This window comes from Triticum dicoccoides, chromosome 3B (assembly GCF_002162155.2).
Source record: "Triticum dicoccoides isolate Atlit2015 ecotype Zavitan chromosome 3B, WEW_v2.0, whole genome shotgun sequence".
Lineage (NCBI taxonomy): Eukaryota > Viridiplantae > Streptophyta > Magnoliopsida > Poales > Poaceae > Triticum > Triticum dicoccoides.
In genome coordinates this window covers 746,857,646-746,868,512 of record NC_041385.1, presented here as the reverse complement: position 1 = coordinate 746,868,512, position 10,867 = coordinate 746,857,646, and the positions used below count along the sequence as shown (strand labels likewise).

At 45.6% G+C, this 10,867-nt stretch overlaps 3 protein-coding genes and 1 long non-coding RNA gene across 4 annotated transcripts in view; 2 read left to right on the top strand and 2 right to left on the bottom strand.

Moving 5' to 3' along the window:
- LOC119278227 (probable protein S-acyltransferase 7) overlaps positions 1-3,118 on the top strand; it is a 3,753-nt gene extending 635 nt beyond the window's left edge. The window contains exons 2-5 of the mRNA XM_037559585.1: positions 514-696; positions 1,402-1,698; positions 2,017-2,250; positions 2,344-3,118. Of these exons, the coding sequence (XP_037415482.1) occupies positions 514-696; positions 1,402-1,698; positions 2,017-2,250; positions 2,344-2,775 (1,146 nt within the window). The 3' untranslated portion in view covers positions 2,776-3,118. The remainder of the gene's footprint in view (positions 1-513; positions 697-1,401; positions 1,699-2,016; positions 2,251-2,343) is intronic.
- A 1,443-nt stretch (positions 3,119-4,561) lies between these two features.
- LOC119278226 lies at positions 4,562-6,598 on the bottom strand. Its single transcript, XM_037559584.1, has 3 exons — positions 5,668-6,598; positions 5,535-5,577; positions 4,562-5,353 (listed from the first exon to the last, which is right to left on the bottom strand). Exons 1-3 carry the CDS (start codon positions 5,874-5,876, stop codon positions 5,294-5,296), a joined length of 312 nt encoding a protein of 103 aa, XP_037415481.1. The 5' UTR covers positions 5,877-6,598; the 3' UTR covers positions 4,562-5,293.
- A 283-nt stretch (positions 6,599-6,881) lies between these two features.
- Positions 6,882-10,867, top strand: part of LOC119278225 — a 21,537-nt gene continuing 17,551 nt past the window's right edge. Inside the window, exons 1-2 of the long non-coding RNA XR_005137669.1 lie at positions 6,882-7,083; positions 7,203-7,557. This is a non-coding gene — a long non-coding RNA (uncharacterized LOC119278225). The remainder of the gene's footprint in view (positions 7,084-7,202; positions 7,558-10,867) is intronic.
- The window catches only part of LOC119278224, a 5,235-nt gene continuing 1,935 nt past the window's right edge, over positions 7,568-10,867 (bottom strand). The window contains exon 2 of the mRNA XM_037559582.1: positions 7,568-10,867. This exon is cut by the window's right edge and continues 38 nt beyond it. Within this exon, the coding sequence (XP_037415479.1) occupies positions 8,002-10,867 (2,866 nt within the window). The 3' untranslated portion in view covers positions 7,568-8,001.

The following is a 10,867-nucleotide window of genomic DNA, read 5'->3' as shown; positions in this document are numbered from 1 at the left end:
GGATCTGTGCGTCCTCGAGGTGGTCGCTAGATTGGCTTGCGGAAATGCATGCTAGGGTTCTTCTGCTGAGCTCCGCGTAGATGGTTGCTCGTTTTTTCTCCTTGCGTTTTACTAGTACGATTTTGTGCATCGTGTGCTAGGGGAGTGTAGGTTCTGGGACATATGTGGTGACAGTGGTGTCCTTGTTCTTGTTCATGACAAGGACAGTAAACGCCAGTGGACAGTTTTGATTCGGTGCTAGTTAATGTGGTAAGGAATGGAGTTTTAGCTGAGACTTAATGCTTCTAGCAATGAATGTATTAATGATCCTTCCACTTTGATGATGCTAAATTGTAAGTGTATATTTCGCTTCACTTGTTCTTTTCCGAACGAATTATTCATATAGAAAGTGTCATTGGTGCCTACATTAGCTTGGGAAGAAGTTGTCTGTGTGAGATCTTCAGACTGTTGTTGTGCAGCTAAGCAGTGGAGAAAATGTGACTGGGACTGATATAGTGTACTGTCTATTTGCAGGTATTTTTCCTCCAGGGGAGGTTTATATTTGGACCCGATGCGAGATCCTTGTTTGTCACCATGTTCCTCATTATCGCTCCAGTAACAGTCTTCTGTGTGTTCGTTGCAAAAGAATTGATGAATAGCTTCTCTTATGGCCTGGGGTTACCGGTGATGGTTGTGGCAGTTGTATTCACGGCATATGTGAGTACCATTTGTAACCCTTTCGGATCACCTTCTTCCTTGATTTTCAGATATGTCTTGCACTCAGTACATGTTATTGTTTGGGGATAGTCGGTGGGACTTTCATTAGTTACAAGCTGCTTTGCAAGTTCAGATAATGCACATGCTGTGAATCCATTTTTTTTTTATTAAAGAGAGGCCTCCCTCTCCAATTTCCATTGAAAGAACCAATATGGTTCGATTACAAGGCTGTGAATCTACTCTGGGTTTTATGTGATTACATGTCCAATCAATAGGAAGTGAGAAACATATAAGTTGAAGTACAGATTGTACTACTATGAGTATGTGCCTTTATTTAAATTGCTTTTTAATTAGCCGATTTGTTCCAGATAATACAGATCTGGACTATGATATTGTGCTAATTGAACTGTAATACCTTCCTTGGTCATGCTTGTCGTGTTTATTGACCAATTGATCCTGATTGTATAAATGCAATTGGGTTTGTGGATATCAAGGAAGGGGGCCATAGCTTGTTGTACCCTTGAACTTGCTGGCCAGTAGCAGCAGCATATTTTAATGCTGCTATCCCCTCACACCTTGTGAACTGGATATAAATACAATGTTGTTGTCTTTGTTTGTGATTTTTCCTGGTAAACAGAAAAATGTATGTATCCACAGTACTCTTCACTTACTGCTTTGGCTTTTCTGTCATCTGTCACTCTGCAGGATTTGAGTCTTCTATTTCTCACTTCTGGGAGGGATCCAGGAATCATACCTCGAAATGCACATCCTCCAGAACCTGAAGGTTTTGAAGGCAATGCTGAAGTTGGAGCTAACCAGACTCCACCATTGCGGTTGCCCCGAGTGAAGGACGTCGTTGTGAATGGAATCACTGTGAAGACAAAGTACTGTGACACCTGTATGCTGTACCGGCCTCCTCGATGCTCCCATTGCTCTATCTGCAACAACTGTGTCGAGCGATTTGACCATCACTGCCCATGGGTTGGGCAGTGCATAGGACTTGTAAGTTCATTAACCGAATACACATACCTATAAATAGCATGTTGTACCCTTTTTTTTTGCATTGCCTTGTGCAGGCCACACTCATATTTTGGTTCTTGAGAATATCTAAGAGGTCTAAGCTCTTTACTATGCAATATTTCATCTCTTGTTGTACTCTACACTTGTTAGTTTGATTCACTTGCATATGCTGACAGAATAGTATGCTAGCATTTCATATTGTGGTATATAGCATCGCCTGTTTCAACATGCTCAGTTCTGTTTGATTGATAGATTCTGAAATAATTTGAAGTGCTTACAAGGTTGCATATGATTGTGCAGCGGAATTACAGGTTCTTCTATATGTTTGTCTTCTCAACGACTCTTCTCTGCCTCTATGTCTTTGGATTCTCCTGGGTGTACATTATTAAGATCAGAGATGCGGAGCAGATAACAATATGGAAGGCAATGGCAAAGACCCCTGCGTCGATCGCTCTGGTTGTATACACATTTATCGCGGTTTGGTTTGTTGGTGGCCTCTCAGTGTTTCACTTGTATCTCATGAGCACTAACCAGGTAAATACTGTTCCCTGAAATGGTATAATCCCAGTCTCGCGTCGTGATTCCATTCTGTCAGTTGCTAACCATTGTTGCCATTTACTTCTGTAGACAACATATGAGAACTTCAGGTATCGCTATGACCAACGGGCCAACCCATACAACAGAGGAGTTGTGGAGAACATCAAGGAGATCTTCTTCACGCCGATCCCTGCTTCCAGGAACAACTTCGGCGCCAGAGTTCCACAGGAGCAGGGCCTGAGGCCTCGCTCGACGAACGGTTTCATGAGCCCAAACATGGGGAGAGCTGTTGGCGACATCGAGATGGGCAGAAAGCCGGTGGCATGGGATGAGCCCAGGATGGCAGCAGAGATAGGCGACCTGGGCGGTCTGGGCAACTTGCTGGAGGACAAGGATGGCAGGTTCCGCAACGCATCACCAGATCTAAGCCGTGACGCCCTCGTGGTCGGTGGCTTGGATGAGCAAGGCTCCTCGGTGATGAACCCACCACGGACGAGCTGGGGAGTCGAAGCGGGCAGGTGATGGTAACTGGCCAATGTGGCCATCTAAGCAGCTATAGTGGAGGAGGACTAAGGGGTGTATGTTAGTGCCAGCTTGTTCGTAGTTTGGTGTCGTGGTTGAGACTCGGGGTCAGTGATGTTGTTATTAGGCCTATGACCTGGTTGTTAATTCTTGCATCATGTATCAGTGGTTTTTAAGCAGATTGTTGGTGTGTGAGGTCTCCAGTTCAGTAGAATCTTAATTGTGTCTGTATATAGTTTGGAGTGGTGAACCCGGAAATGGATTGGTTTGCTTTGGCTTCCGTTGTCAAAGATTGTGAACGGCATTGTACCGTTCAATTTATGCTGCCACTCCAATGCTTGAATTTCTCCCTCTTTTTTAAATTCGAGATGTTTTTTTATGACAGATTCTAGATGTTGATTTCGTGTTGCTGCTGTATACATTTACATTTTAGAACGCACTTGTGTACTTGGACGTTGATGGAGCTACCTTATTCCTTGTAGGAAACTTCACCTTCTTGTTATTGCTCATGAAATGGCAGTGTGCTACTACTCTACTACTACTAGAAACATGCTCGCCCTGCTGGCCGAACAAAGGTACATGGTGTTGAGCAAATCCTCAAAAGCTGATCAAAACAGGAAAACACAATAGAACACACCAAAAAAGACGCGAAAAATTGCACATGAGTGCACTACCAAACGCCGCTAGAGTGTTGCGGAGGAGAAGCACATGAGATTTGTTGCCCACACTCATCGACAGACACCCTAAGAAGGTAACACCGCCATGCGCCTGACCATCGTGTCCATCAAAGCAGACGCAAGTTTGACCCACAGTGCCGAAGGGGAGGGAGATGACCGAAGCAGCGCCCCAAGGGAAATGTGACACCCGCAGGCGTCACCACCACCGGCGTCCCGACGCAAAGCTTTCACTCGGCTCCTCCATCCTCTAGACTACTGGAACATGCAACAGACCCCACCCTGACGAGGGACCACTGCGGCGGCTGGAAACTCCAGATTCAGATCAGGGCTAGGCCACCATCGCCGGTGACAACTTTACCAAGACCACTAACAACCGTGTATCCCACCACCCACATGGCCGAAGCACACTGCCAACACCTGCTAACACGCTGCTCGCGAGAGAGCCAAGACGTGTAGGCCGTCATCCAGGGCCGCCGCCTCAGCAAGCCCCGAGCCCCGCCCTCACGCCAAACCTAGCGCACGGGCCATCGCAAAGAGAGAGCCCTAAAAAGGGAATTATTCCAAAAAAGAAGTGGATTGTTTGGGTAGCAAAATTAAATTTCTCCAATCCAATAATTAAAGGAAAATGCACTTCCTTGTAAAATTAAACCCATTAAGCTACACATGAAGGGAGGCCAACCAGCTATGCCACGTGGCGCAAGCTGGTTGGCCGCGGTGAGAAATCTTTTGAAAAAAAAATTAGATGAAGGTGTGGATTATTTTTTAAACTAGATAATACCCCGCGCGTTGCTGCGGTAATTTATAGCATTACGTAAGAGTTAAGTTTTCTGGAGCAAGAGATAATGAAATCATGAAAAAAATATTTATTTGAACTTTTCGCAGAATGATATTGTAAGTTAAGAAAAGAGTACCACCATAGTTTGATCAGATTTTCTCATAATAAGTTTAGATAAATATGTTGAGCAAGAGACAAAGAGACTTCACGCTAATTTGACATCCTTTTGTGGTGCTAATGTGTCCAAACGGCAATTAGCTTGCATTGCCCAGCTTGGTCCATTTTTGACCGGAAGAATAACCGAAGGTATGAGAAATGACATTGCTTCTGACTATGACAACACACAAACTCTATTTTTATTGCATTATGTTTAAGAGGATGCAAACAAACATAGAACAATAAAACAGAAGGACAATCAAAACAGGTTTCGTTTGATCCTCTCAGCAAGGACATATATACATTTAGGCTCAAGTTGTAATTTACATCAGAACAATCAAATAATGATATTCAAACTAAAGAAAAGGGCTATTCATTACTAAGATCTAAATTCAACATTTTGATTGAATAATTGGCAAGCCACTATTTAATTAGACGCTTACATTTATCAAGTGAAGCTTTAGGTTTGAACAGATAATGTCCATGTGCTTAATTTAGAGAAGATTGTTTTATCGTAAGTACACATGCATGGTTGAACACTGAACATCAGTTCCGATTCTAGTATAGATTAAAAAATCGTAGCACCTGCCTACAAAGCAGAAACACATCAGCACCCTTATTTGTCATCACATTAGTATATCCAGGGAGTATGCTGGCTAAACAAACACATCCAGGATGAGACGTATCCAAAAGAAACTGCATTCTCCACTTCAATAGGACATCAAAGTAACTCAAGGCAAGCATGTACAGTTATCTTCAGTCCCAGAGAGAATTCAAGTATGTTCATAAGAGTCACTTCATATTTTGTTTCATCTATGCAAGTAGATGAATAAAACCTTGCAGTAGGGGAAGAACACAAATCTCAATCAAAATATTGTATCACTCGGGTGTTAGATCGATCCCATGCCGTTCAGTGGAATAGTACTACGTACCAGGGAACAACATACCTGAAAATGAACTTGAATATGCTCTGACCATACAAAACAACCAGAGAAAAGGATTAAAATACCAATAAAATCTGTACTAAACTAACATGAGAGAGAGAGAGAGAGAGAGAGATGCAGGATGGTAGTTGGGCATAGTTGATAGTATGGACCATGACTGCAGCTATTTGTACTACACTAATTAACATGAGAGGTAGAGAGGCCTACCGGACTTGATGCAATGGGGACGGCTGGAGATGAACAAAGCTTCCTACAACGCATAAATTAGAGATTTCAACCAAGCTAACTCAAAAACTCGTTCAGACCTAAGGATGTGAAGAAAGGAAGGAGAGCCCCCCACCTCTGGCCGAAGTGATGTTGGAGGAGGATGTCAGCGTTGGGAAGTGTGCCTCGTTGGGTGCCAGATTCGATGCCGGGGCGTGAGTCTTGGGCCCGTGCCCACACCTTGACGCCGGCGAGGTCAGCCGATCCATCCGCGATGCAGCCGCCGGCCCGATCGGCGAGCACCCCGACGTAGCATCGCGTCCCCGGCCGCTGGATCCGTGGCATGATGCGCACGAGGGAGCGGATGTTGCAGCGCAGTTCTCTACTGGGGTGTGATCTGGTGCAGCTCAGCTGGTCCTCCGGTACAGTTCGGCCGTGCGACGGTGTCAATCACTGGACTCCGGGTCAGCATCACGCCGTTCTCCGGTGGAGATGGCCCGCGAAGGTTTGGCTGGCGGCGGCGCGATATGGAACGGCAGTTCCGTCATCTTTGTCGGTGACTTGTTATAGTTGAGGCAGAGATTTTATTGATTGAGGGGAGACGAACCGAACCACTGAAAGAATCAATGCGAGGATTTGTTTACATTAGATGAGTGGAGCTAGGAGAGGAAGAGGGGGAAATAATGGAGGAGATGAACGGAGCCAGCGTGCGTGTCCTCGAGCCGATAACGCCTCAGCGGAAATAAAATATATTAGTTGCGAATTTTAGTTTGCTGAGGTGGCCGGCCCACCGATCCTGCTTGTGAGACCATCCTAGGTCCTGGGCGGGTGGCCCGCCAGAATTTAGTCAGGGGGGAAAGCGGGGGAGATGGGTTGGGCTGGATTAGTCCGTGCGGAGGCTCTGTCCTGGGACCTAACAGCGGTAACTGAAGCCAACATGTCTGTTTTTTACTGTGCTGGGTCCCGCTTGTAAGTCTCTAAATAAACGCTGATGTGGCAGTCCTGCTGATGTGGATAGGCTGCATGTCAAGAGAAATAGGATAGTGGGGATGAACTATTTAGATATTATAGATGTTTTTTTAGATGAAGGTGAGGACCTCTGGTACTTTTTAAATGAAGGGTTAAGCAAAGTGGCACTCGCTAGCACTCTGCGGTGGTAATTTTTTTTCTTTTTTACTTCTTTTTTTTAACGAATGTGAGGATATTTTTCTGAGATGTTTTTTTAGACGAACACGAGGACTCCATGTATTTTTTTTTAAAATGAAAATAAGTTTTGTCTCAAGGGGCGCCACAGGAACCACTAGTCCGTATCAACGGCCACGCCGCCACCGCCGAGCCCCCCCCCCCCTCCTCTCCCTTCCTCTGGGTCGGCGGCCGCACCTTCGCCGTGGCCCCCGATTCCCTTTGCCATCGATGGTCCTCATCCTCCTTGGTCGCGGCGTCAATCGAAATCGAAAATATCTCCGCCCAGGCCCAGTACCAACGAAGAGAGGAAGGGCAAAGCCGTCGTCAGTGTCGCGTTTTGTTGCTCGTCGTCGTTCACGGATTCTAGGTAAGGTTCAACCCCCTTCCGATCTGCTTGCTGATCTCAAAGAGGAATTAGAGCAGCAGAGACTACTTTTTTTTTTCTTGCTGAAATCCCCTCCTCGATGCGCGCTTCTGTCTCCGCAGGTGGATCTGATTTCTTACACGAGGAAGACAAGAGCCGTGATTGCCGCGTGCGCCTGCACAATTCAAGTGGATCGGTTAAATTTTGAAACTGTATCGGCTTCTCCACCAGCAAACAATGAGAGAAAAACTAGGCGAGCTACCAACCAAATGCACGCCAACATTTTTTCGATTCTTCCCGGGGCGCTAGTGCTTGCCTGACAATCAGAAGATGCAGAAGTTGCAGACAGATTGGGTCACACATTCTTTCTTCTTAATCTGCATAAAGTTCTGCTTCAAGTACATAATCAGGTACTAGTGCAACAGCTACTCAGCTGATTTGAAGCAAACGGATGCCTACATTCTACGTACATTACAGGTAACTATATCAATGACACACACCAGTTCATCTTTGAGTTGCAGGACCCAATCAAAGCATACTCACATCACACTGTACATTAATAAGAAGTCGAATGCGTCCACAAACATCACACTTTATTACATGAAACCGTACACGGATGCATACGACGTTCGATACATAGGAAAGCCACACGAATTAGATACAACCATTTATGCTCTGTCGGAGCCACCAGGGCACTCATGCAGAGCAGATAAATGGACACTTCAGTTGTAATGCACGCAGAACATAAACACGCAGCAGAAAGAAATCAACAGATAAGCAGAACAGATTGCAATCCACACTAGCACACGCAGACCACACCATGGGATCAACGGAGAGGCCCTTCCGGCGTCAAACCTGTTTCTTCCAGCAGAAAGGGAATGTTGCAGCGTCATCTTCATCTTCTTCTTAATCTCCTTTTGCTTAGTCTTGAGTTTCTGGTCCAGTAAGACTAGGCTTGTTGTCATGCTTATCAATGGCCTTTCTCACCTCATCAGGGACTTTGTCACCCTTGAACTCGAGCTCCTTCAATCTGGGAAGTTTGTCGATGCCGGAGAGAGTTGTGGAAGATGACCAGACAATCTTCTCGAGCCTAGGAGTAGACCCGCTGTTGAAGACAATCTTGGTGATGGCTGAGCAGTCAACAACAAGGAGGTTGAGACATAAGAACTCATCTTTTTTTAATGTAATCTCATGTGTTCCACCAAAAGACTTGTCCATGAGCACCAGACAACGTATATTTTGTTTCTTGGTGAGCAGTTGTAGAGCATCTTGCTCTAGCAATGTACCACGAAGAGTCAGCTTGGTTATTTGTCTGACATTGTCAAATGATGATAGCAAACTGCCACAGAAGCTGCTGTTCAACTCGAGCTCTTCCAATTTTGGAAGAAACTCAACTCCAGAAATAGAACCTATTCCGGTGAAAGACAAAACCATCTTCTCAAGCTCACTGGCTGCTCCATGCTCAAAAGTGATATTAGTCAAGGCCGAGCCCTCAACAAGAAGGTACTTGAGGCATTTGAATTTACCCTCCTTGAAGTTCAGCATGGGCTCGGTGCATGAAATGTGTTGGAGCCTAACACACCGTAACTTGGGCAGCTTGGCAAGGGCTTCCAGATCATCTTTGCTCAGCGGAGTATGACATAGAGTTACCTTGGCAAGTTTGTTTTTATCACCATCTATGAACAATGGAAGAAGACGCACCTTCTGTGTGGTTCCCCTGATGCTTAGACTCTCAAGGATCTTGGGGAAGTGTTTTAAGAGAGAGCCGGGTAACTCTGCACTGGAAGGAGTAGCCTTGCGTGGTGAGGCTACAGGAGTAGTAGTGATTGACAGAGAACGAAGGCACTCATGTAAGTCACCGATCTCCTGAAGCAAATTCCTGACATGGCTATCCATATCATGGATAACCACACCTAGCTTCCTCAGCTGCCATAGCTTTCCAATATCTTTTAAATCACGACTCTTCTGGGCCTTTACATTGGATAGTACCTCCATGTTTAGCATTTTGTCGACACTATGAGGAATCCGGGGGCTGGATTCAAAATTGCTTGGATCAGCGTGGCCAGCTAGCAGACGCTTCAGCTTCAAGAGCAGGATATGTGTTGTTGCATGTGAAGGTATATCAGTTTGTCGGATATCCAGTACCTCTAGCTCACGGAGGTTGTTGATTTCACTTGGTAGCTGGGTAATATCTGTTTTCCTTAGGCTCAGATACTTGAGCAGTAACATCTTGCTGCAGATTTCCTTGAGGTACCGATGGTTCTTCTCAAGAAAGCACGGACAACCTTCTAGATCTAGCACCTTGAGCAGGGATACTTGAGATGATTTAGAGAGCCCATGGAAGAATTGATCAATTTTATCAGAGCTGCGGAGTTGGAGGTCATTGAATATGGAGAAGTGGCGAGCCAAGTGATGTGACAGGCGTGTCTCCACAATGTGTTGTTTTCTTGCGATGGTGGTAATGAATCCATGAACTGAATCACTTACGACGCAGCTCTTTACTTTTCCCATGGCATCAATATCAGCAGGATCAATAAGGCACCGGCCAACGAGTGTGTCAAAACATCGGTTGGCCTGACGCACAGAACTGGGCCAGTCTTCCTTGGATGTCAGCCCTTCTGCAACCCACCTTGCAATCAAGGTTGACCGCCTGATCTTTTGTCTGGGAGAGAAGATAGCTAGGTACAGCAAGCAGGACTTGTATTCTTTAGGAAGGTCATTGTAGGAGAACTTGAACATCACCTTAGCGATGCTGTAGAATGATGTTGTTGGTAAAGCATGCAGGGTGCTGTGCAGCTTGTGTAACTCGTCACCGCTCCTCTTGGGGTTAGCATACAGAGCATGAGTGAAGATCTTCATGCAGAATTCATGTGGCTCACACTCATACAAGATATCATGAAAAATTTGGGGGTTATAGCTGTCTTCATTCTTCTGCTGACTAGTATACTCGAGCACTGTATCATGGTAGAGGCCAGCAAGAGAATAGTCTATAGGTTGTCGCTGTGGATAGCAATATTCTTTAGCCAGCTGGATGTCCTTTGTGGTGGTGACGATCATTAAATCGGCGCTGCAGTTTAACAGGCTCAAAGCATTTCTGATATCCTCACATGTGGAAACATCCATCAGCTCATCAACTTTGAGGATAAACAGGGGGCATTCACACTTGTTATCTCGGAATGGATGAGGATTCAAGTTATTTTTAATCTCGTTCACGAGCCCTTTGATCTTGAACTGCTCTTTGAACTCATCCTTCATTTTTTCCATCATCTGGTCCACGAGACCGGCAAATATTCTTTCAGAAACACTTTCTGGGTTTTGACCCATAGCTCCACGTTCACCTGTCCCTTCACTCTTGTCATGTTTGCCTTGCTGCAGCTCTCGTAAGATGTCTTCCTTTGCGTCGTGGATCATTTGTTTGATTTGATCCTCACCCAATGTAGCCTTTGTGGTCTTCGTAGCTTGCCTGTCCAAGGATCTGTCTTGAGCCTGCAAGGGCTTGCTGACGCTCTTGGGGAGCAGCTTCCGTAGAATGTGTGCATATTGTACCTCATCAAGCTGAATCCATGCCGTCTGCTGACTTTCGATTTCTCCGCCACGTACCTCCTTCTCCATATGCTTGGATGTTTCTCCTCCTCCCCCACCTCCTTTTTCCTCCTCCTTATGTATGGCTGTTTCTCCTCCTCCTCCTCCCTCCTTCATATGCTTGGCTGAGGCTTCTTCTACTTCTTCCGCCGCCATATGCTTGGTTGTTTCTCCTCCTCCCCCACCTCCTTTTTCCTCTTCCTTA